Source organism: Lepisma saccharinum, chromosome 8 (assembly GCF_977018435.1).
Source record: "Lepisma saccharinum chromosome 8, izLepSacc3.1, whole genome shotgun sequence".
In the NCBI taxonomy this organism is placed as follows: Eukaryota; Metazoa; Arthropoda; class Insecta; order Zygentoma; family Lepismatidae; genus Lepisma; species Lepisma saccharinum.
Genome location: NC_139236.1, coordinates 82439493 through 82460513, shown reverse-complemented (window position 1 = coordinate 82460513; position 21021 = coordinate 82439493). Strand labels below are relative to the sequence as shown.

Genomic DNA, 21021 nt, shown 5'->3' with positions numbered 1-21021 from the left:
GTGTTAATTGTTTTCAACAATTCCGGTGTCTAGTGCTAGTGTCATTTTCAGCACATCGCCGAATTCACAGTTACTGCAGAGATACCCAAAGCCAGCAATTGAGAAGAAGCTGAAAACTGAAATGAAAATTGATTCTACAATCTAAAGATAGAAGAATTCATAAAGGACTTAATAATAATAATAATAATAATAATGTTTGTTTCTATTTCTTACGGCATATGCTTCCCTTGCTGTAAAATTCACGGACCACCCCTGACAATACAGTTCAGAATCTGTAACTTTACAGATAACTTTGTGTTACATATCAAATATATTGTATTTTTATGCATGGTGCACTAGCAGGTATATGGCCAATCTAATAGTCTGTGCACAATAACAAATATAGACTTCGTTTATATGTAAAAACTGTACGTCCACATTGGTTAATATGTTAATATGTATGTATATATAACCTTCCATTTCTGATAAGTGTGTATCCGTTTCTGTCATGAAGATAAAGACTCAACACCGTGTTTGGAACGTTGCTGTAAGTGATATCCTCAGACAGGCTTTTAATTTTCCCAGCTGTTTGTCATTCCTGACAACAGTGTTTTATCAAATGTTTTTAGATTTTTGTGAAGAGCTGGTCTCTTCCACCATATGTGAGGAAGCTTTTAATACATTCTGACTTTTTAATGTGTTGTGCTTGTTTAGTTCAGGTCTTTTTACAACCTTGCACTTTTATTTTTTTCCCAGGGGGCTTTTTACACCTCTTATTTTAACTTTTTCAATCATAATTTTAGATAAGGGGACATTTCACCGTACACATAGAAGGGTCCAAAATCGCCTTAAGTGCCGATGCACCCAAAATTTTTAATTCAATCAATCAATCAACACCGTGGCTTCCTGGAGAGACATTTCCATAGGTGTCACCTACTCGCTGTTTGAGTGGTAAAGGCAAATGATATGCAGTGGCTAAGCAGCCCGTAGCTCTTCGCCTTTCTACTGTGCATGCAGGCTTCATCAGAGCTCACCCACAAAGTTACATGTCGCCAACTCTAGCAAGGACTAATACAATTTTCAAATACATCTTTAGGTAACGGTTCCAATTGTTTTAGATTGTTTCAAATTATCCTATCAGAAAGACTAATTATCGTAGAATTTTAGCAATCATTGTCACACAAAAATTATACCTTTCTTAAATTAATGAGCACAGTTTGAGTTTCGAAAAAAGTTATTTATGTTGAAAAAACAAAGAACTTAAAATCTTATTTTATGCAAGCATGTGTGCTCCCCATGGACAGGGCATTCTCAGTTGATAGAAGGTACTGATCGCGACCTCTTGGTCGCGATCAGTAGTAGAAATCATTTAGGGATCTTATTCTAATCCTAAGAAAACTAAACCTGACCTCCTAAAAACCAGTGTCAAGGAAACACGCTATTGGCATAGTCCACGCGTTTGTTTCGTTAACGTCCAAGAACTGAAGCAAGCCGCCGCCACGAGCGTGGGTGGAGTTAAACAGCGGGCGAGTTGTTTTCGTCCAATCACACTCAACCTTCAGCCAATGGGCGCAGTTGTCATTCTGCTCGTCTACTCCACGTGGAGACTTACTCACATGACTGTGGATACGCTGTTGCCGTACTTTGCAACTTCAATGTGGAGACCGTGGGAAGGCGGACGGACAAGGTGGCGTAGAGTAGATATGAAGGGTAGATGTGTGGCAACACTGTGCGGTGAATGTGATTGTTGCAGCTGGTGGGCGCGCTCCGTTGACTCCAAAGCCAGCCGGTCGTTAACGAAGCTAGCGCGTCGACTATAATCGCTAAAACTCCGCAGTATGTGTTAGCAGACGTAAATCAAAATAGAACCACGTAAAAATCGCAATAAAACAAAAGAAACTTGAGCCCATCTTTCTATAAATGCAATAAGAATTACGCTCTAAGCATGTTGTTTCAATTGCATTTTTTAAATATATTTCGTGCAGACACTATAATTAATTGCTTCTCCATTCTAGCATCTTCCAGCAAGAGACAAGGTCCTGACCCGTACCCTCCATGGTACGATGAATGTAAGTTAACTACTCACCCGTCTAGCTAATTCTGTGGCATTCCAAAACCCGAAGGTTTATTTCAACTCTATTGGCTTCCTCCAGCAGTCGTCGTCTGCTTCACTCCACATTGCAGGATTTTTTTCGCATGTTGCTTTTTAAATTTGTATTTGCACATTCACCACCATCATCTCCCCCGTATCCGAACTACAAATTCGGATAAGGGACTTCCGGATTTCGAAATATTAGGTTGAATCCGATACCAATGCCAATGTATAGGTATCGCAAAATATCGGTTGCAATTTATTTACCAATACCGGCCGATACTCTTCCAAATTATGCTGGAAATTTTGCAAAATTCAAGGTTTCTTCTAATTTTGAGCATTTGTGTGTGGAAGAACTGGGTTTTTTATTACATAACATGTAATTTAATATTTTAAAATAAAAATTATGGTGAATTAATGCAAATAATCAGAGAGGAATAGTTACACACTAATATTAATCAACATATTGAATGATTTTTTTTATTAATACAATTTTCAAGAATCGGTACGAGTATCGGCATCGATATTGGTTCAAAGTGGTATCGGTATCGGCTCAGCCATAAAAATTATCCGTTTCGGATGCAACGGATTATTCGGATATCCGTTCATGATCCAAATATTACGGATATCTGGTTAATCCGCATATCTGGATAGTACGGATATCCGAATAAACCCAATATCCTGATAATTTGGTTGCCCGGATAGTACAGATTCGCTGAAGAATGTGAAGTGAAATGCGAACATAACGAAAAAGAGAATGTGTGTATAGTCCGTAAAACGGATAAACGATCAAACTGTCCGGATATTATACACGTTCCCATCCCGACATTTTTGATAATCCGAATATCCTGATAATCCGGACAATACGAATAATCCGAATATCCTGATAATCCGGACAATTCGGATAATCCGAATATCCTGACAATCCGGACAATTCGGATAATCCGAATATCCTGACAATCCGGACAATCTGAATATCCTGACAATCCGGACAATTCGGATAATCTGATATTCTGACAATCCGGACAATTCGGATAATCTGAATATCCTGACAATCCGAATATCCTGATAATCCGGAAAATTCGGATAATCCGAATATCCTGATAATGCGGATAATTCGGGTAATCTGAATATCCTGATAATAAGGACAATTCGGATAATCCGAATTTCCTGATAATCCGAACATTTCGGAGGAAATTTTATATTTATAAGCTGAGTTTCAACAATACAATTAAAGAAAATAATTATACTAGAATATTTGAGGTATTGATAAAAAAACAAATGTCCTTTGCAAAAAGGTTTTAACTACCGTGCGTCCATTTCATTGCGAGGCGGAGAGATCGGGAGAAGTGTGGCGGGCGGCGCCAGCGGAGATGCCGATATTTTCTACCAGTAACGTCCCGTTTAAGTTTACCCTCGAAAGCGTTTTGCTTGTCTCGGAATCGGTTGGAGGTTTCGAATGTGCAACACTGTATCAAGATACGTTGCAGACTAAACCGTTAAAAGTCAATGGTTTCCGTGAGCATTGTTTGCAATCTGAAAGCTCCGAGCTTGATTTGTTCTTTCCTTCGCGACTGCAGGTGTCCTGGACAGAGCTGCGAATGGAGTGAGGAACAGACCTTGAACTAAGAGCGTGTTAATTTCGTACTGTGTGAAATAGAGTCTACCGAAAAAAACCCTCATAGTATCGACGAACTAAAAGACAATATAAGGGCAGAACGTGGAAGAATTTCGGAAGAAGAAATTTTGCGTGTGAATCAAAATTTCATCAAACGATGCCAGGATTGTGTGAATATAGGTGGACATCACAAGTTAGTGCTCGTTCTGCAATCTTAATGTAAATATCTGCATGCTAAAGATATGTCCATAAAAATAAGCAGGACGTTACTGGTCGAAAATGTCTGCATCTCCGCTAGCGCCGCCCGCCACTTCTCCCGATCTCTCGGCCTCGCAAGGAAATGGACGCACGGTATATTCTAGGGAACATAATAATCTGTTGCAAAATAATTTAAAAATATTAGTAAACTAATTAAACAAATTTATATTTCCACACTTTGAACTATTAAAACAATTCACGAAGCATACTTTTCTTGCTTATAAGTAAGGTGGAAAACTGAAGTGGAAAATGAGGAAGGGGCCGGTGGCCAGCCACTATCGTGAGGAAATTGGAGAGCTACGAAGGTCACGGAAACCTACAGCAACGACTGGGGGTTCCTCGTGTTGACCACACGTCATCCAGTAACTAGTTAGATGATCTCCCACCTCTGGTGTGAGTGAGGCTTCAGTCGGCAGCTAGGCACTGGTCCTCAAGGGCTGTTGCGTCACGGGTTATGTTATTTTCACATGTACATTCAATTTAGAGAAATTCTACCTAATAATTACATTCCATTCCAGACGAAGAAGATAACTCAACTACACAGAATCCATTATCAGGAAAGAACAAAAAATCTGCAAATCTATCTTCACGTGAGCAACACTTCTTATGATATTGTGTCAGTTTAGAAAGAAATGTATTAAAAATGTACTGAAAGAATTGTTCCGAAAGTTGTGTGTAGAGGTAGGATGAAATTAGCACGTGGATACTTCCATTAAAAATTTACATTCACGCAAAACTGGTCAACAGAACTAAATAATAAAACCGAGCCAGTTACGACGATAGGCAAGAGGTGTTCATCAGGAAGTGTGCAAAACATTACTTTAAAAGTAAAGTATTAATAAGTATTATGTTACACGTTTATATATTTTTGGTACTGCATATTACATAAGCAGCATGTTCGAAAATATAAAAGTAGCTAATATTTACTACAAAATGTACACCTTGTCCATCTGACCAGAATCCTCCATGATCATGGTATGGTGAGGGATAGGTTAAACACTAAGGATCATTGTAAATATAAACACCAATAGGAAATTATTTCATGCATTTATTAAGCATGGGTGGAAAGCCACCAATCCAACTGTTCCAACCTAAAGTTGCACTCAATTCTCCTTTATATGACTGGTAATAAGAGTTCATAAGAAACTCCTCTAAAATGGCCACAGTTAGTATTAAAATAAAACATATTCGAAATATGATAGATAGTAAAAATTTGTCACACGATTTACCTAATGAAGGCAAAGAATAATATTAAAATATATCAATAAGATGGCAGCATCAGCAAAATTTAGAAATTTTAACTGAGACTCATTAATGTCTCAAGACAGAATAGCAAATATTTTTGCGAAAATATAGATTTATAAACGTTGATCGGCTTTTGTTATGTTAGATTCTTCTGAAATTCAGTCCTTGCATATAACTCGTGCAGTACGATACTCTTTAGTACACACTATAAAAAAATCATTAATAAAGTTTAATATTTCCAAATCGTATTATTATTTAATTTTGAACTTTGTCTTTGACGTGTATATATATATGATAATAATCACTTGAGATTATATATATATATATATATATATATATATATATATAATTTCATTAACTAATTATTACTTTTCATCAATAGCTGTACGCGATAAGAATGCAAGAGAAGAGAATCCAGTTCCAGATAAAAACGCTAAATGTAAGTATCGTAATATGTAGAACTTATGATATCATATTTTTCAGAAATACGTGAACTATCTGGTGAGTAATTTACTTTGTAGCACGATGATATTTTCAGAACCAATAATTTAATTGATTGTTTCAAGTCCACTTTATGCACAGTAAGGCTAATCGGGACTGGACCTACAGTTTAAAGTCAATCCAAACCAATGTGCCATGGGTAGAGACACATATTTTTGGTAAATAAAAAAGTAAAATTTCGGTACAAAAACGGAGTCAATTTCTGGTTCAAAAGCGGTAAATAAAATAAAATATCGGTGTTATAGCGGTGAGAAAATTGATGAAAAGTGGTATATAAAAAGACATATTGGTTTTAAAATTGTGAAAATAATCCTAAATTTGATTTAAAAACTACATTTATTCCACAGAATTAACATTTCACTTCTAATAGCACATTATCAGAGTATTAAGTTTAATTCTGTGTAAAGGAGTCCATTTTTGCTTCTCCAATATTAACAGCAGAATTAATCAATTTTCCGGGAATTGCATAACTCTCAGGATAATTCAGACCTCAGAAGGTGTCGCGTCGGTGAATAAACCCTGAATTTCGTGTTTAAGAGTTAATTTCGCTTTTTACAGTTCATTTCGCATTATTTAGTGACAAAATATGGTCACAAAATGCACCTCACACCTTTCAAAAACATGAAAAATTAACACTACAATGTGTTTTTACAAATTTCGTTTTTTCGTGAAAAACGAAATATGCATGCCCCTAGCCATGGGCCTGCAGCACCGAGAATTGAACCCGGGAGCCCTTGATTAGAAAGTGACGACGTTCAGAATCAATAACAAAGTGCAGGATACAAGTGCGTGAGGCGAGCCGTAAAGTGCAGCACTTAGGAGACACCGAGTGACAAATAAAAATTGGCCAAAGCATTATGCGCGGAAAAAAACTGCTTCAAGATGTAAACGGTGTGTAAAAGTATAAATTCCCAAACCCGGAAAATTATGAGATCCCCAAATTTACAAATAAAATAAAAGTGTGCTAATCAGGTTTATTAAAAAATAGGGTTTTGAATAGAGTTTATTGTCTTTAGTATAATCGAGAAAAATATACCATCCCCGATTGGTTTCTACATTATACTAATATTACATATGCTTTGACGGTATCGTTTTCACTGTGGCTCCTGTATCAGGAAATTAATTTCTACTTTATTGCAGCTAATTCTACCAAGAGACAAGGCCCTGAGTCACAGCCTGCATGGAACTATGATGAGGGTACGTACTAAGGGTTATTGTAAATTTTGCCAGAGTTACAAACCTACTGTACGGTTGTAACCTATATTCACTACAAGATGAAACATATACAGGGCGAACCAAAATTTTCCCTTAATATGCCCAATGTTGGTTATCAGATGAACTTCCCCATGATCATAAAAATTAACCTTGTCACTGTAAAGGCCTTTTCATTACATTGTAATCGTTCGGGGCAACCATTCACAATATTCATCCCTCCTGGAATATCCCTTATTAAAATGTAATGGCATGAGAACGTTTCTCCCTAGACGTCAGTATGATCTCGATGCGTTACTGACGCGTTAGAGGTATTTTAATGCTTTCTTCTGAAACCTCGAAAAGGAGCAAATTGGTACAATAATTCATTCATAACTTTATACTGGTTAAAGATACGTCGAAATAACCCTCACCACTGCATTTCTCGTGAAATTCTGGCCTGATCTGATGTTTCATATCACCCCCTTTCCCATTTAAAATTTTGGAGTTGAATTCAATATGGCGGCCAACAATATGGCGGACCATGACTTGACACACACGATTGATTGGTTTATTTGGCGTTTTAAGTCCACTTTATGCACAGTAAGTCTCATCGGGACTGGACCTACAGTTTAAAGTGGGATCCGAACCACTTTGTGCCTCCACTGGATATCGAACCTTGAACCCCTTGATTACAAAGCGACGACGATACCACTGCGCCATAGGGGAGACCCTTTGACACACACGATTATAGTTCCCCCTAGATCTAACCTGTTTCTATTACGAGTCATGACCAACTGATTACAGCATTAATCCTTTACATTTTATGGTGGGTGTTAAAGGACTTTTGACTCACCCTGTAAGTTTGAAATTTTATTGTTTATGTCATTTTCAATTACTGTAAATGTAGAGCTACTTGTTATAAGATTAATCAGTTAAGCAGATTTAATTTCTTCACTCACACATGTATCGATTGGTTGATTGCTTGATTTGGTGTTTTAAGTACACTTTATGCACAGTAAGGCTAATTTGGACTGGACCTACAGTTTAGAGTGGGATCCGAACCACTTTGTGCCTCAACCGGGAATCGAACCCGGGATCCCTTGATTACAAGGCGACAACGCTACCACTGCGCCATCGGGGAGGCCCACACATGTATCGACTAAAAGTGATATTTTAAATAACATTTATTCGGTTTGCTACGAAAAGAATTCATGGTTGTAGAGTGGTTAAATACATGTGGTCTTCACTTATGTGCATTTTGTGGAAATATTATCAATACCTAGCAAATAAGGTTCTAACGTAATCTAAGCACATCACGCTACGACGCCAGGGGTCCCGGGTTCGGATCCTGGCCTGGGCATTGATATTTGTGAGTATCCATTCATCATATTATCACTCATCCACATTTTCGCAAATTAGCCAAAAGTGGCACAAAAAGCGAAGTGAAGTAAAATAAAATAAAGCAAATCAAATCAAATCTAACTCAATACAGGGTGAGCATAAAGTCTTTCCCTGTTTATGATTTTTTACGTTGCGCCTCAGTTACAGGAACTTCAACCATGGGTAGTGTTTCAACAAGATGGTGCACCGCCACACTGGGAGTTAACTGTTCGCCAGTTCTTACACGACACCTTTCCAGACAGATGGATCGGTAGAGACGGTCCCATATCATGGCCACCGCATTCGCCGGAAATAACCCCTCTTGACTTTTTTTATGGGGTTACGTTAAGGACACAGTGTTTAGTTCACCAGTTCCTGATATGCAAACTCTTCAGACTCGAATACGGGATGCTATAGAGACGGTGACGGAAGAGATGTTGGCAAATGGAGAGAAATTGAGTATCGCCTAGACGTTCTAAGGGCAATAAAGGGAGCACACGTCGAAGTGTACTGATAAAAAACATTATGAGTTAAGCTACCATTTCCAACAAACCGCATATCTGTATCTAGCATAGTTCTTTAGCAATAAAAGTTTGTAATCAAAGAAATACTTTATGCTCACCCTGTATAACAAAATTGAAAACTGCTTTCCACGTCATAAAGTCGAACAGTTTACGAATAATAATAATAATAATAATAATAATAATAAAATCGCCTTTATTGGAGCGGGCGTGTTTCGGCCTCTATGGCCGTTCTTACAACAGGCCCTTGTCTGGGAGATTGATACAATGGAATAAAGAGTATACATTGAGAAAAAAATAAAAATAAAAACATGAAAAGGATTACATATCAATACATAGGTATGTACGCTTATATGTATAGATAATGAAAAAGAAAAACAGATTTACCTATAAATTGTTGAACATAGGTATCTAATGTTGTTTGCTTTTGTTTTAGTACATATTCATATATATTCAGTAATCTGGAACAATGAAAAATATAATAATAATAATGAAGTGAAATAAAATTATGAAATTATAAGATTTATGTGCACACAGTTGCCAAATGTTACAGTGCGTATTTTTATGAATGACAAGTTGCTCATGATTAGATATTTCGCTGCCTTGCCAGTAGATACTGTTTGAGATTCTTTTTAAATATCTTATGGCTGTTGATGGATGTTAGGGAGGTTGGGAGGGAATTCCATTCTTTAGTGGCAGTTACGGTAAATGATTTTCCATAGGTGGTCGTATTATGTACTGGGACTGACAATATTTTTTTTTGTCGTGTTACATGTTCATGTCTGCTCGAATTTGTGTTCATTTTTTTAAAGAGATATGCAGGTTGTTTGTTGCCTAGTACTTTATGTGTTAAAGTTAATAATTGGTATTTCGCGAGATTCTTGGTGTTAAGCCAATTCACATTGAATAAGTATTTCGAAATGTGGTCCCTTTTTTTCAGCTTGTAAATGAATCTTATGCATGCATTTTGTAGCTTTTGTAGCTTATTAGTTATGGAGCTGCTTGCATTTTAAGCAACCGTGGCTCCGTAGATTAATCGTGATAAAACTAGACTCTCGCACAATTTTTTTAACCTCAATGCCTACAATATTTTTCAAGTGATGTAGTGCTCGAAGAGATTTGTTGGCTTTTTTCATCTGCTCTGAAATATGACCTGACCATTCTATGTGGGAATCCATGACAACGCCAAGGTTATTGACAGTATTTTCTAAGTGTAACGGATGGCTATTCAATTTGGGGAGAATCATGTTATCTGTGTTTTGGCTAAGCTTTTTTTACCAGAAATTTCGTTCCATTATGACAAATTTTGACTTGGTTGGGTTTAATTTTAGGAAGTTAGTTTGTGCCCATTCACTTATGGCGTTCAGGTCTTTCTGTAGTTGTGATGCTGCATTTGAGAACTCTTCTATCCTTGTATGTATGTATATCTGAGTATCATCAGCATATTGGTGATACAGCGCATGCGAGAGACTCTTATGTAGGTCCATTACATAAATGGAGAAAATGAGAGGTCCAAGAATGCTTCCTTGGGGAACTCCATTTCGAATGTTTAACCACCCAGAGGAACAGTTATTTTTGCCTCTGATTTGTACACGCTGCTTCCTGCCAGAAAGGTACGATGCAAACCAATCATGGCTTATGCCGTTAACCCCAATGCTGTGCAATTTAGCGAGTAGAACTTCATGGTTCACGCAATCGAATGCTTTTGAGAAATCAATGCATGCAAGTAAGGTGATTTTGCTTTCATCGATAGCTTTTTGTACATCATCAGCAACTTTCAGAATGGCTGTTGTGGTGCTGTGATTTGGCCGAAAACCAGATTGATGCTTTGGAAAACTAGATGTAGCTGTTACGTGTGTGAATAGCTGCTCGTGTACAATACGCTCTAAAATTTTCGACATTATGGGCAGTATACTTATTGGGCGCAAGTCATTCACATTTTTAACAGGCTTGCATTTTGCGAGCGGTAAAACGATTGCCTTTTTCCACGCTTCTGGGAAGATACCCTGTGCTAGGGAGTTATTTATTATGACGGTTATAGTTATGTATAATAACCAAGTTGAAAATGCTTTTTTGTGTATTAAATTTGAACTTGACAAAACACAAAATGACTCTCCGCCCAAAACATTTAATATAAAATTACTATGACTATGCACACACCTGAAATTATTATTATTCATCAAACTTTTTATTTTCTTAGAAGGTTACTATGCCGAGGAGTCTGATGACAATGCAAGAGGTAAAGGCTTTCAACAAGACTTGTTTTTTCAAAATATATTCTGCTTTGTCGATCATAATTTTAAGTAATATGGCAAATTAACAAGATTTTGTACGGCAGAAGAGGTACGAGTTTTGACCATATCAATCTTATAAGTTTCGCGTGGAATTTCTCATCATATTTAAAGATTACAGATCTTAAAAATCGAAAATCTTAATTTAAAAAATTTAAGAATGTGTCTACAAATTAGTAATAATAAACACACAGTAATTTTTACGCAATTAATTCACTGCTTTTGTTTTGTTGTCTAACATAGGACAAGTATCTTTACGATTTGCCTTCATATTTCTAACTTCATTTACTTGCACAAAATAAATATTTCAATTATTTCTTAATATTTTGGCACTAGTGCCATCTTTCTTTATAAATTGTTATTTTACCATTTCTTGTTCATCACTGACATCACTATTTATAATTATTTGCTAAATATTGTACTAACTTGGTCATTATAATAATATTAAGTGAGTTACACTATTTTGCATATCAAGTAACATTTTCAGATCACAGTGTTATTCCATTTATCTGGTCTTACGTTGAAATTCTTTCATTTTTGGCTAATCTAGTGAAGGGACATCAGAAAAATTACGCAATTACTCGTAATAACAGCATTTAAAGTGTACAAATAGAGTATAACTTAAGAAATTACTGGATTCTATCGAGTAATGTATAGCACAACATTCTTAATGTTTATCATATTATCTGTTATAGCCTTTCGAATTGAAGACGGTAACAAAACGAAGCCTGGAGGAAGTAACGTAACTAAAGCAGAGAAAATCACTACAGCAAGAAAGGAAGAAAATATAACTAAACCTAGTGATAAAGGTGGTAAGTTCAATTTTCTCATAACGGAATAAGACAGCTAAAAGGAACTGCAAAAGCTTAATGGAGCGGTATGCGCAAGAATGGATATTTACAATTCTTTACAAATAACAGCTTTTGAAATTACTGTAATAATAATAATAAGGGGGAACTTTCCAAAGGTCCCAAGTTCACCTTAGTACGACAAACGTTTTCATAGATTGTATTTGCAATAGTAATAGTTTGATAAGGTTAGGTATAACATAATGTGATATGGAAGTTTAATTTAGATTTTCTTAAATTTAATGCTATGGAATATTACATTTGAAAACACTAAAGTTGCTGACCAAAGCAGTTTATTAAGAATTAAAAACACTTTATATGTATACTCTGTCCCAATTAACTATAGAGCAAGCCCGCGCATTGCGTCAGAGAAGCGAGGGAAATTGAGTGGGCAGAGCTAAGCAGTACATTCTGCTGCGAAGGCAATCACTTTCCTCCACTCTACGCAATTCCGTTCCTCTCGCGTGTTCATTGGTGGAGCCATCTCGCGTCACTACTTGCGCAGAGACTTGCTTTCGTTTGCCTGCTCTACAGTTAGCTGGGACAGAGTATAACGTTTCCACCCTCTATCAGGGTCATCCTCAGACAAACTAAACTAAAATGTAAAGTGTTTTTAATTCTTAATAAACTGCCATGATCAGCAACTTTTGCGTTTTTAATATGGAAACGAGGCTTAATTATATTGTCATTAAATTTGAATGAATGATTCCATTAAGTAATTTTTTTGGGTGCTTTGCCAGATATGAGCTTTCTGCAGCCTTCAGTGTACACGGGGGTAAATTTTCTTATATAAAAATCCTTACCAGAGAGTTGAAAACAAGGGAAGGAACAAGGAAGGAGGCTTCGTCTGTGGCGTTCGTGCAGTGGGAAACCTCTCGTCTTCAGATTCGTGAATGACAGTGCATGGGACATTGGAACCGTGGGAGGGTAAGCAGGGGTTGTTCAGTGAAAAGGAACGCGCCTCCCCTCGCAGCATTTTTTAACTCTCAACTCTCACTACTCCACTGCTCACTGGCCTTGAGATGCAGTGTGCAGACGGGACGTTCGCACTTCACGGACCCGTCGTTAGCATTCACAAGTACATCAAGTAGACAACTTATCAGGTTTATTGTTAAAACATTATCTGAAACACAACAATCAGAAAATCTTCATGTTCCGTTCACATGTGCAAGACTTTTGTAAACACTGTCATTGTGACGCTGGTGTAGTGTTAAAGAAAATGGCGACTTTCACAGGTCGCCAGACTTCTCCATTTGGAGCTTTGTGAAAGACAAAGTCTATGTGCCACCTATGCCACAGAATGTGCAACAGAATAAGAAACGCCCTTGCTTTGGTGGACGAGGAGTTCTTGGGAAATGTTTGGCAAGAACTCGAATATCGATGGGATGTGTGTCGCATAACTCGTGTAAGCCACATTGAACTTTTGTAGCCATTGGTAGCCATTTGTAGATATTCATAGAAACTTGAATTATTAGACTGATTGATAGAAAACAAATATCATTGTTGTATTCCATAGTTGAATCCAAATAAATTCTTAAAATTGTTTACTCTATCATGATACACCCTGTACATAAGTAAGATGCTGAATCCTGGTTTGCTCACAATGGGTAATATTACTGTATTAAAAGAAATACATGGGGCATTCTTGTTATGGGTAGAAACTTTCTGATACAATTTGTTGTATAATATATATTCTTAAATGAAATAATTTTATCAATAGCAGTAATCTAATGTATTTAAAATTTTAGGCAAAAAGAACGAAACGAAAGAGAAAAGTAAGTGGCTAGTTCTAAAAAATATTTTTATTCACCAATAAACTTCAAATTTGTGATATTTAAGCTTTGCTAACTCACCAGCGAGATCATACTGCACTTTTGTCATTCGGAGGGACATCTTCCGATTGGTTTTGTAATAATTATAAGAGTAAAAGTTTAATTGCAATCTTTTCTGGTTAACATTTGGCAATACGTTCGATATTTTCAACTACATATATATATATATTGTTACTCTCGAAATATCAATACCAATAGAATGAAAAAGACACCTGTTCTGGTTCCAAAATAAACGAACGAGTTACACCAATTAAATAACAATTTTGCAGGGAAAGTTTTGCCTCAATCAGATTTTTAACTAGAAAATAAATACATTCCTAATAATTACAAGTTTTTCAATGCGTATATGATATTATGTATGGCTGATAGATAGATTACGACAATCGTTTGTGTCATTGGTATTGTATCTTAATTAATTGTATTTGTGACAAGGGTTGGTGAGGCCGAAGCACCCCTGCTTAAATAAAGACCTACTTCTATTCTATTCGTATTAATTAACTATTACAGCATTTTCCTTTCCTTCCACAAGATAGCGCTCGAGTAGGATATCTAGAATCATCCAAAGGTGAAACAAGTGAGTAACTTTATTATTACCATACTTAAAGACTATATATTTTCAACTTATATTTCGTAAAATTATTTACATATATATAACATAACACCTGTCATGTTGGCTTTGGAGCTCAGACCAACAAATGTTTCACCTTAATAACACATAGAAACAAGTTTTAATAATAAGTGAACATTTGGGTGAAAATTAGAAATAGTACGTCAATCGCAGTTGTTATGCTGTCACAATCACGATTGGAATGTAAATTAACCGATTCATTATCATTATCACTGGAATACGAAGGGGGAAGCTAATGGGGCTACAGCCCCTCCTGAAATTGAAAAATTAAAATTTACGAATGAAACTAGTAAAGAACTCGGGATAAGTCAATTGGTAAAATGCAACCCTCCTTAAAACGACTCCCCATATTATCCTTTATATCCTTTAACAACTTTTAAAACTAAGGTTATAAATGGTGATTACGAAAAAAATATTGAATATCCCCTCCTTTCCCCCCTAGAACTCAGCTATGTAATATCCACCTTTACAATTCCATCCCCTTCCGAAAATATCCTGTGTACGATATCGTTTGCAAATACGGTTGGTTTATTTAACCGATGTCCCAAGATAGAAATGGAGGAAATATGTGTGGCCTTGATTATACAGGGTTAGCCTAAAATAAATAGTCACTTTCACAGAAAGAAGAGTTTTAGTAATAGGGCACTGAGACACTTACATGGTTTGAAGAGTACGTCTTGAAGTTTACACTGGTAAGTTACAAGTGTTCTATGTGTGACCCTTTTGTAACCCGACAGATATCAATGCCATAGTCCAGTTCTCCCCAAACACGTCTAAGCATGTCCATGTCAACAGTCGCAGCAGCTGTTGTGATGCGCTGTTTAAGATCGTTCCAGGCGCGGTTGGCCTTATAGCGCACAGGATCAATGAACCCCCAGTAATATACGGCATTTACATCGAGAATGGACAATAAACAATGTATTTACCTTTTGACAATTTTTCGCTAAAATTTCTACACAAGAAGTCATGTATTTGTGTCCGTAACACGGCAAATTCTTTTGCTGAGAAAGAGAAACCGCGAAGCGGCCGCCCTCGTGCAGACCCTCAGCTGAACCCCCACTGGAGAGCTCCTGCCATAGTGAAGGTTTGGGCGGCAGGCAGAAGCTCGGGGTAGCTATATGGGCAAAATATATGGCAAAGGATACTGAGGAACCTCGATCTCCAACCAAGGGTCATGCGCAGTTCGTGCTTTCTCAGAAGCAGCAGCAGAAGCCAGAAGGCACCGTCCTCGCTGCGAGTTCCTCCCTTCCAGTGCTGCCCTGTGAGGTTCAAGTTTGAAGCGCATTCGTTACATATTCTATCCTCTCTGTTGAATAATTTTTGTGCCGAACGTCTTGGCATAAATGCAAAATTGTGGCAGAGAAGGATGAGTAGAAATGAATGAAAGCTGGAATTCGACACGATGAATTAAAATAAAAGAAATACATTACTAAAATAACTCGTGCAGGAATTCAGATTTTTTCCTTAAAGATGGAAACACTTCGGATATGTGAAAGTAAAAGAATGGCTCGATCTTAGACAAGAAAGGAAGACGTGACAAACCATGTCGGTGTCAATGTTTAAAGGTTGTAAGTTTTCGAAGTGCTTTCATAGTTGTTGCAAAGTATTGATGCTCCAAAGGATGGACTATGTTACGTCATTTGATGCAGTGTAGGTGTTGCTGTCTGCGCAGGTAAGAAATGACCGCTAAAATGCATACAATTAACAGACTTTCTCGTCTGTTGAAAGAAAATTCGAGATAAAGTGGTGCTGGTCGACCAACTCCAAATTTGAAGAAAGAAAGAAACTCTGTAGTGTTCCAATGAAAGGGTCTCAGGTTTCTAGTACGTATATGCCATTGGTTGCCATTTCCCTTTAATAATTGTAGAACCATTGTGATCAGTCGTTTTATAATTGCAGGCATGGACGTCCGGAAGGGGAAAAGGGGCCACACCCGCCTGAAAAATTAATGTCAACCTAAAACTATTTATTACACACATATAATTTCATTTCAGTCACATTAATTGATGATGATTATTATAAAAACGTTGCAGGGACTGAAGGAGTGTTTCTTTTAGAGAACGCACTAATACAAGGAGAAATGTGCCTAGTTTGTCCCCCCTGGAAAAAAATGATCTTGCTTTCCATCCCTGGAACAAATCCTGAGGACGTCCATGACGTCCATAAAAACCAGAAATTTCTTTCAAAGATGCACAATTTATTGTACTTAGTTTTAGTCATAAATGTATACGCACACCTCTACTATCAAACCTCATTCTATGAAAAAATTATGTACCAATCTTTTAAGCCCCTTCCCCATACCTCTGTTTCCCGAAAAAAAATCTATTTGGGAAACTGAGTATGTGTCATATGACTTCGGTGAACCCCCAGGAAAATAATGCACGAGCCGCGCCTGGATTGTTCACACTTGTAGGAAGGAAAGCACCATACCGCGTTCTAAAACGGTGCTGTACGACAGTAACAGAATTTGTTTTCGCAAATTCAAGCACGCAGAAAGCCTTCTCCACTTGGCGAGCGGCCATTCTGCTCGACTTACGTCAAGGGTGTTCACGTGATGCTGACGTCACGAAGACAAACGAAAAGCGGAGGTCGTAAATGCTTTCTGATGTAACAAACATATTTCAATTTATAAAACGTTTAACCTGTCCATTTCTTTTACGCTAACCCTGTATAACATAGAACACGCTTGAAGCGATGACCGAAGAAAACGTAAATGCGAACTTCGGAAGCATTTAACCAAGGCACAACTAAAACCCTCATCGCCAGGGCCACGTGAAAATGCAAAGTCACTTTCTCCAATACTACTCTCTGTCAAGACGTTTCGGATATGTAGATTAGTATTAAAGTCCATCCTGTTTAACTGCATGTTGTTGGCGCCAGGACTGTAACACTTGTGACAGCGAAAACCAATGAGGTTACCGAATCGGGTAACCAGAGTTACTACATCTTGATGAACTACTCAACACGATCATTGTCCGTGCTATGTGTAGTAGTCTGTTATGGAAATTACCGTTACAAGCCAAATCAAAGCACCAAATTGAATCTACAGCACTCACATGTTCGACCTATGTTGATGTGCCAGACCTGACTTCCCGCCATCTTGAAATACGACACCATCTTGGATTATTTGCATCAATCCTTTTAAAGCTCAGTACTCTAGAACCAGTGGAACGATTTCAACGGCTTTTGGTTTTAAAGTGAAGCTAAAGAAGGAAAGATTTGTGTAAATGGATTGTAAGTTTAAATTTATGTTATGGAACGTGGCATTTAGTTATAAATTAACGGTTGTACAGCCGTTTAATTTATATATGTAGTACATTTACATATACTCTTCTTGTTAGTTCCATTTACGCAAAAAATAATGCCATTCAGTAAAATATAATATTTTAAGCCCGAACATGAACAACTCATGTCAACACGGTAAGGAAACATACTACGTATCCGCTCTTCGGCACTTTTAAAGATGGCGGCAAATAGGACATTGAGAGGAAAATCGCCGTACAAAGCGCAATCGCTAAGTGATGTTATCGCATAAAGCACAACATTTCGGATGTCTCATCTTTATCCATAATAGTGTCTAACGCCGAGGTCTACCATCTTGAAATCCGCCATGATGAAATTTTTGCAGCGCTCTCTTCACAGCAAATTTCTCAGTAACGACTTGAACAATTTGCATTGAACTTTCTTTAAATTGTTCACTAAGCTTCGCCTTGTAATACGGAGTGAAATGTGCTAAGCAATTGCTTTATTTTTAAGAAAAAGGTTGTCTTCAAATGAATTTTAAATTAAAATTAGTGAAATTAGAAAAAAAGTAGTGCTTCTGCAAAATAGTTCATTAACAGGCGTATAATTGGGCACAGAAAGCTAATGTAAGGTGCAGGGTTTCTATAAATTAGTTATACAAAAGTAACGCTAATTGTGAAGAAACTGTATGTGAAACAAAAATGGTTTTATATCAATGAATACAGCATATCTTCAAGTTTAGTATCGCACGTTGTTAGTTTCAGACGCCGACACTGGAGGCGTGAGCGTTTGTTTATCTTACACAAGTACCGACTTGGATTGGTCGTGGTCGAACGATTTCGTGGACACCTCGTTCGCTGGATAGGCCCCATGAATTTCTCTATCTGGGGTTACATTAAAGAACTTGTGTTTGTTCCCCCTCTTCCCAGCAACGTTGACGAGGCAGCCACGGAATCGTTCCACCACAACCAATCCAAGTCGGTACTTGTGTAAGATAAACAAACGCTCACGCCTCCAGTGGCGGCGTCTGAAACTAACAACATGCGACAATAAACTTGAAGATATGCTGTATTCATTGATGTATAAACCATTTCTGTTACACATACACTTTCTTCACAATTAAATGTTACTTTTGTATAACTAATTTATAGAAACCCTGTATATATCGAAAGAAAAATATTATTAAATGTGATTTATTGAACCTGTTTACACATGTAACTAGATGTGTTGTGCTAAATGAGATATTTTTATTATTATTTCTTCGACATTAAAGAGTACTAAATATACTAAATTCAATGTGCTCGAACACAATTATTTATTATTACACAATAAATATAGCTATCTTTAAGCTACAGTCATTATTTAGTGTTTAAATATTGCCTTAATTAATATTTTTAGAACGGCCTTCAAATAATCAAGCCTCAAGTTACCCAGAATACTCAAGTGATACAAGTAAGTACTTTTATCAAGTATTACAATAAATACCATTATTATGTGTTATAACACAATAAAGAATGTTGAATCTAGAACTCTAGCGAGATCTAACGCTTTCTACACTATTTTATATGGGGAAATGACGTCTGAAAATAAAATTCCCACATATGAGTACTGTTCCAAGTTCCTTCAGTTAAAATGCAAAATCATGGGTGTAAACAGTGGCACTAGGTACTATTAAATAACTATAATTGACATGACACAGATATATGCTAGTCTATGAACTCAGCACTCAACGTAAAGATATTCTGTATTGATACCGCTGGACTAAAATATTCTATATTTGTAAACTATAATTTTCATTCCCATTTCACCCAAAATGACACTCTTCCACCAAGTGTAAATCATTTTTTTTTCTTCTGTGTGCCATTCCAACGTTACCAACATCTCAAGGATCCAAACCGTACAAGCATGTCAAATGTACAGTATTTTTTCTCCTGGATGGATTTGCATTTTAGGATTGGCCTCTAGATCTCCCCAACCCATCTGTTTGACTTTCTGCCTCTCGGTTTTCTTCTCTCTCCCCTTGTCTTTCTCTCTCTACCTCTCTCTGTCCTTCTCTCTCCGGTTTCTCTTTTTCATTCTCTCTCTGTGTTTGTCTATCTGTCTCTCACTATGACTTCGTCTCCCTTTCTCTTTTTCTCTCTTTCTTTCTGCCTCTCCCTCCATTCGTTTTGTAGACACTGTCTCTCTCTCTGTTTTCAACTTTCCCTCTCGTTGCCTTTCTATCTCTTCTACCCCTTCTCTCTGTTTTACTTTCTGTCTCTCACTATCTGACTTCGTCTGTCTTTCCCTTTCTCCCTCTTCCTCCACTCATTTTGTTGACACTGACTTTCTATCTCGTTGCTTGTTCTGTCTCACTATCTGACTTCGTCTGTCTTTCCCTTTCTCCCTCTCCCTTCACTCATTTTGTTGACACTGCCTCTCTTTCTCTCTCTCTGTTTGTCTTTGTCTTTCTGTCTCTCCTTTCCAACCTCTCTGTGTCTGCCATTCTGTCCCTATTCTCTCTTTCTTGTTTCTGTTGCCCTCTTTCTACCCCTGTCTGTCTTTGTCTCTACCATGTACGGTTCGATATTGTTTCAACGATTTTGTTTCTTTCTTCTTTCTTACAGTTGGTGTTTGTGTCCAGAACGACAATCATTTCTAGTCTAAATAATGTTTCTATTCACTCGTATCCAGGACCGTACACTTAAGCCTCGGCTGGATGTTGAAAGAAAACCAAATTTCTAGGGTGTCGTTAGTTCCGTTCTAACAACAGTACCAAGGGAACACGAGGGAGGCGCTGACGTCGCTTTCAAGAAATTCTCCTTCTTCCCAGCCACAAACCCTCCCATATTCTTACCATCGTTACCTCGCTGCTTTTACGATCTTGCAGGGAGGGGGAGAATGGAATGGTCGTACCCACTGGCCATTGACAGATGTTCCGGAACCCTGAAGAATAACTGTTTTCCTTTCCTTAGTTGAAAAAAAGCTTACACATCGTCCTTTGAGATCACCAGCCTATGCACTGTGAAGCTGCATGTTTCTTTTTGTTTCCGTCGGTACATTCATTAAGTTACAGTAAAATGGCCAACTAACATAGATTATGTAGTAAAATACGAAGGGGCGAGGTGTAGGGGCCCCACAATGTGCTCTTGATTTTTTTATATAATCGCAGAAATTCCACAGATAGTGTCGCTTATAAAAAAAAAATAGATTTACGAAACAGAAATCTGGTTCCCAGTAACATCATATACGACGTCTGCGATAACAAGCAGTGACGTATTATCTCAGCCAGAGGGGCCCCGGTAACTTGTCATATGGGCCCCCCTCCGAAATGCAGAATTAACTTACTTGCTCGCAGATGTCAATCGATAGGAAAATATCCCTCATCTCATACCTTTGTATCTACGCAGTT

General features: G+C 37.3%; 1 protein-coding gene across 10 annotated transcripts in view; it reads left to right on the top strand.

Annotated features, from left to right (window-relative positions):
• The window catches only part of LOC145991216 (uncharacterized), an 82523-nt gene that overhangs the window by 35711 nt on the left and 25791 nt on the right, over positions 1 to 21021 (top strand). For 8 of the 10 annotated variants that reach the window (XM_083127143.1, XM_083127146.1, XM_083127149.1 and 5 more), the window contains 9 exons: positions 1995 to 2048; positions 4466 to 4537; positions 5575 to 5631; positions 6834 to 6890; positions 10989 to 11027; positions 11775 to 11891; positions 13676 to 13702; positions 14289 to 14333; positions 19029 to 19082. In XM_083127143.1, coding sequence (XP_082983269.1) covers positions 1995 to 2048; positions 4466 to 4537; positions 5575 to 5631; positions 6834 to 6890; positions 10989 to 11027; positions 11775 to 11891; positions 13676 to 13702; positions 14289 to 14333; positions 19029 to 19082 — 522 coding nt within the window. The remainder of the gene's footprint in view (positions 1 to 1994; positions 2049 to 4465; positions 4538 to 5574; positions 5632 to 6833; positions 6891 to 10988; positions 11028 to 11774; positions 11892 to 13675; positions 13703 to 14288; positions 14334 to 19028; positions 19083 to 21021) is intronic. The other 2 variants (XM_083127148.1, XM_083127147.1) reach the window with 1 other exon arrangement.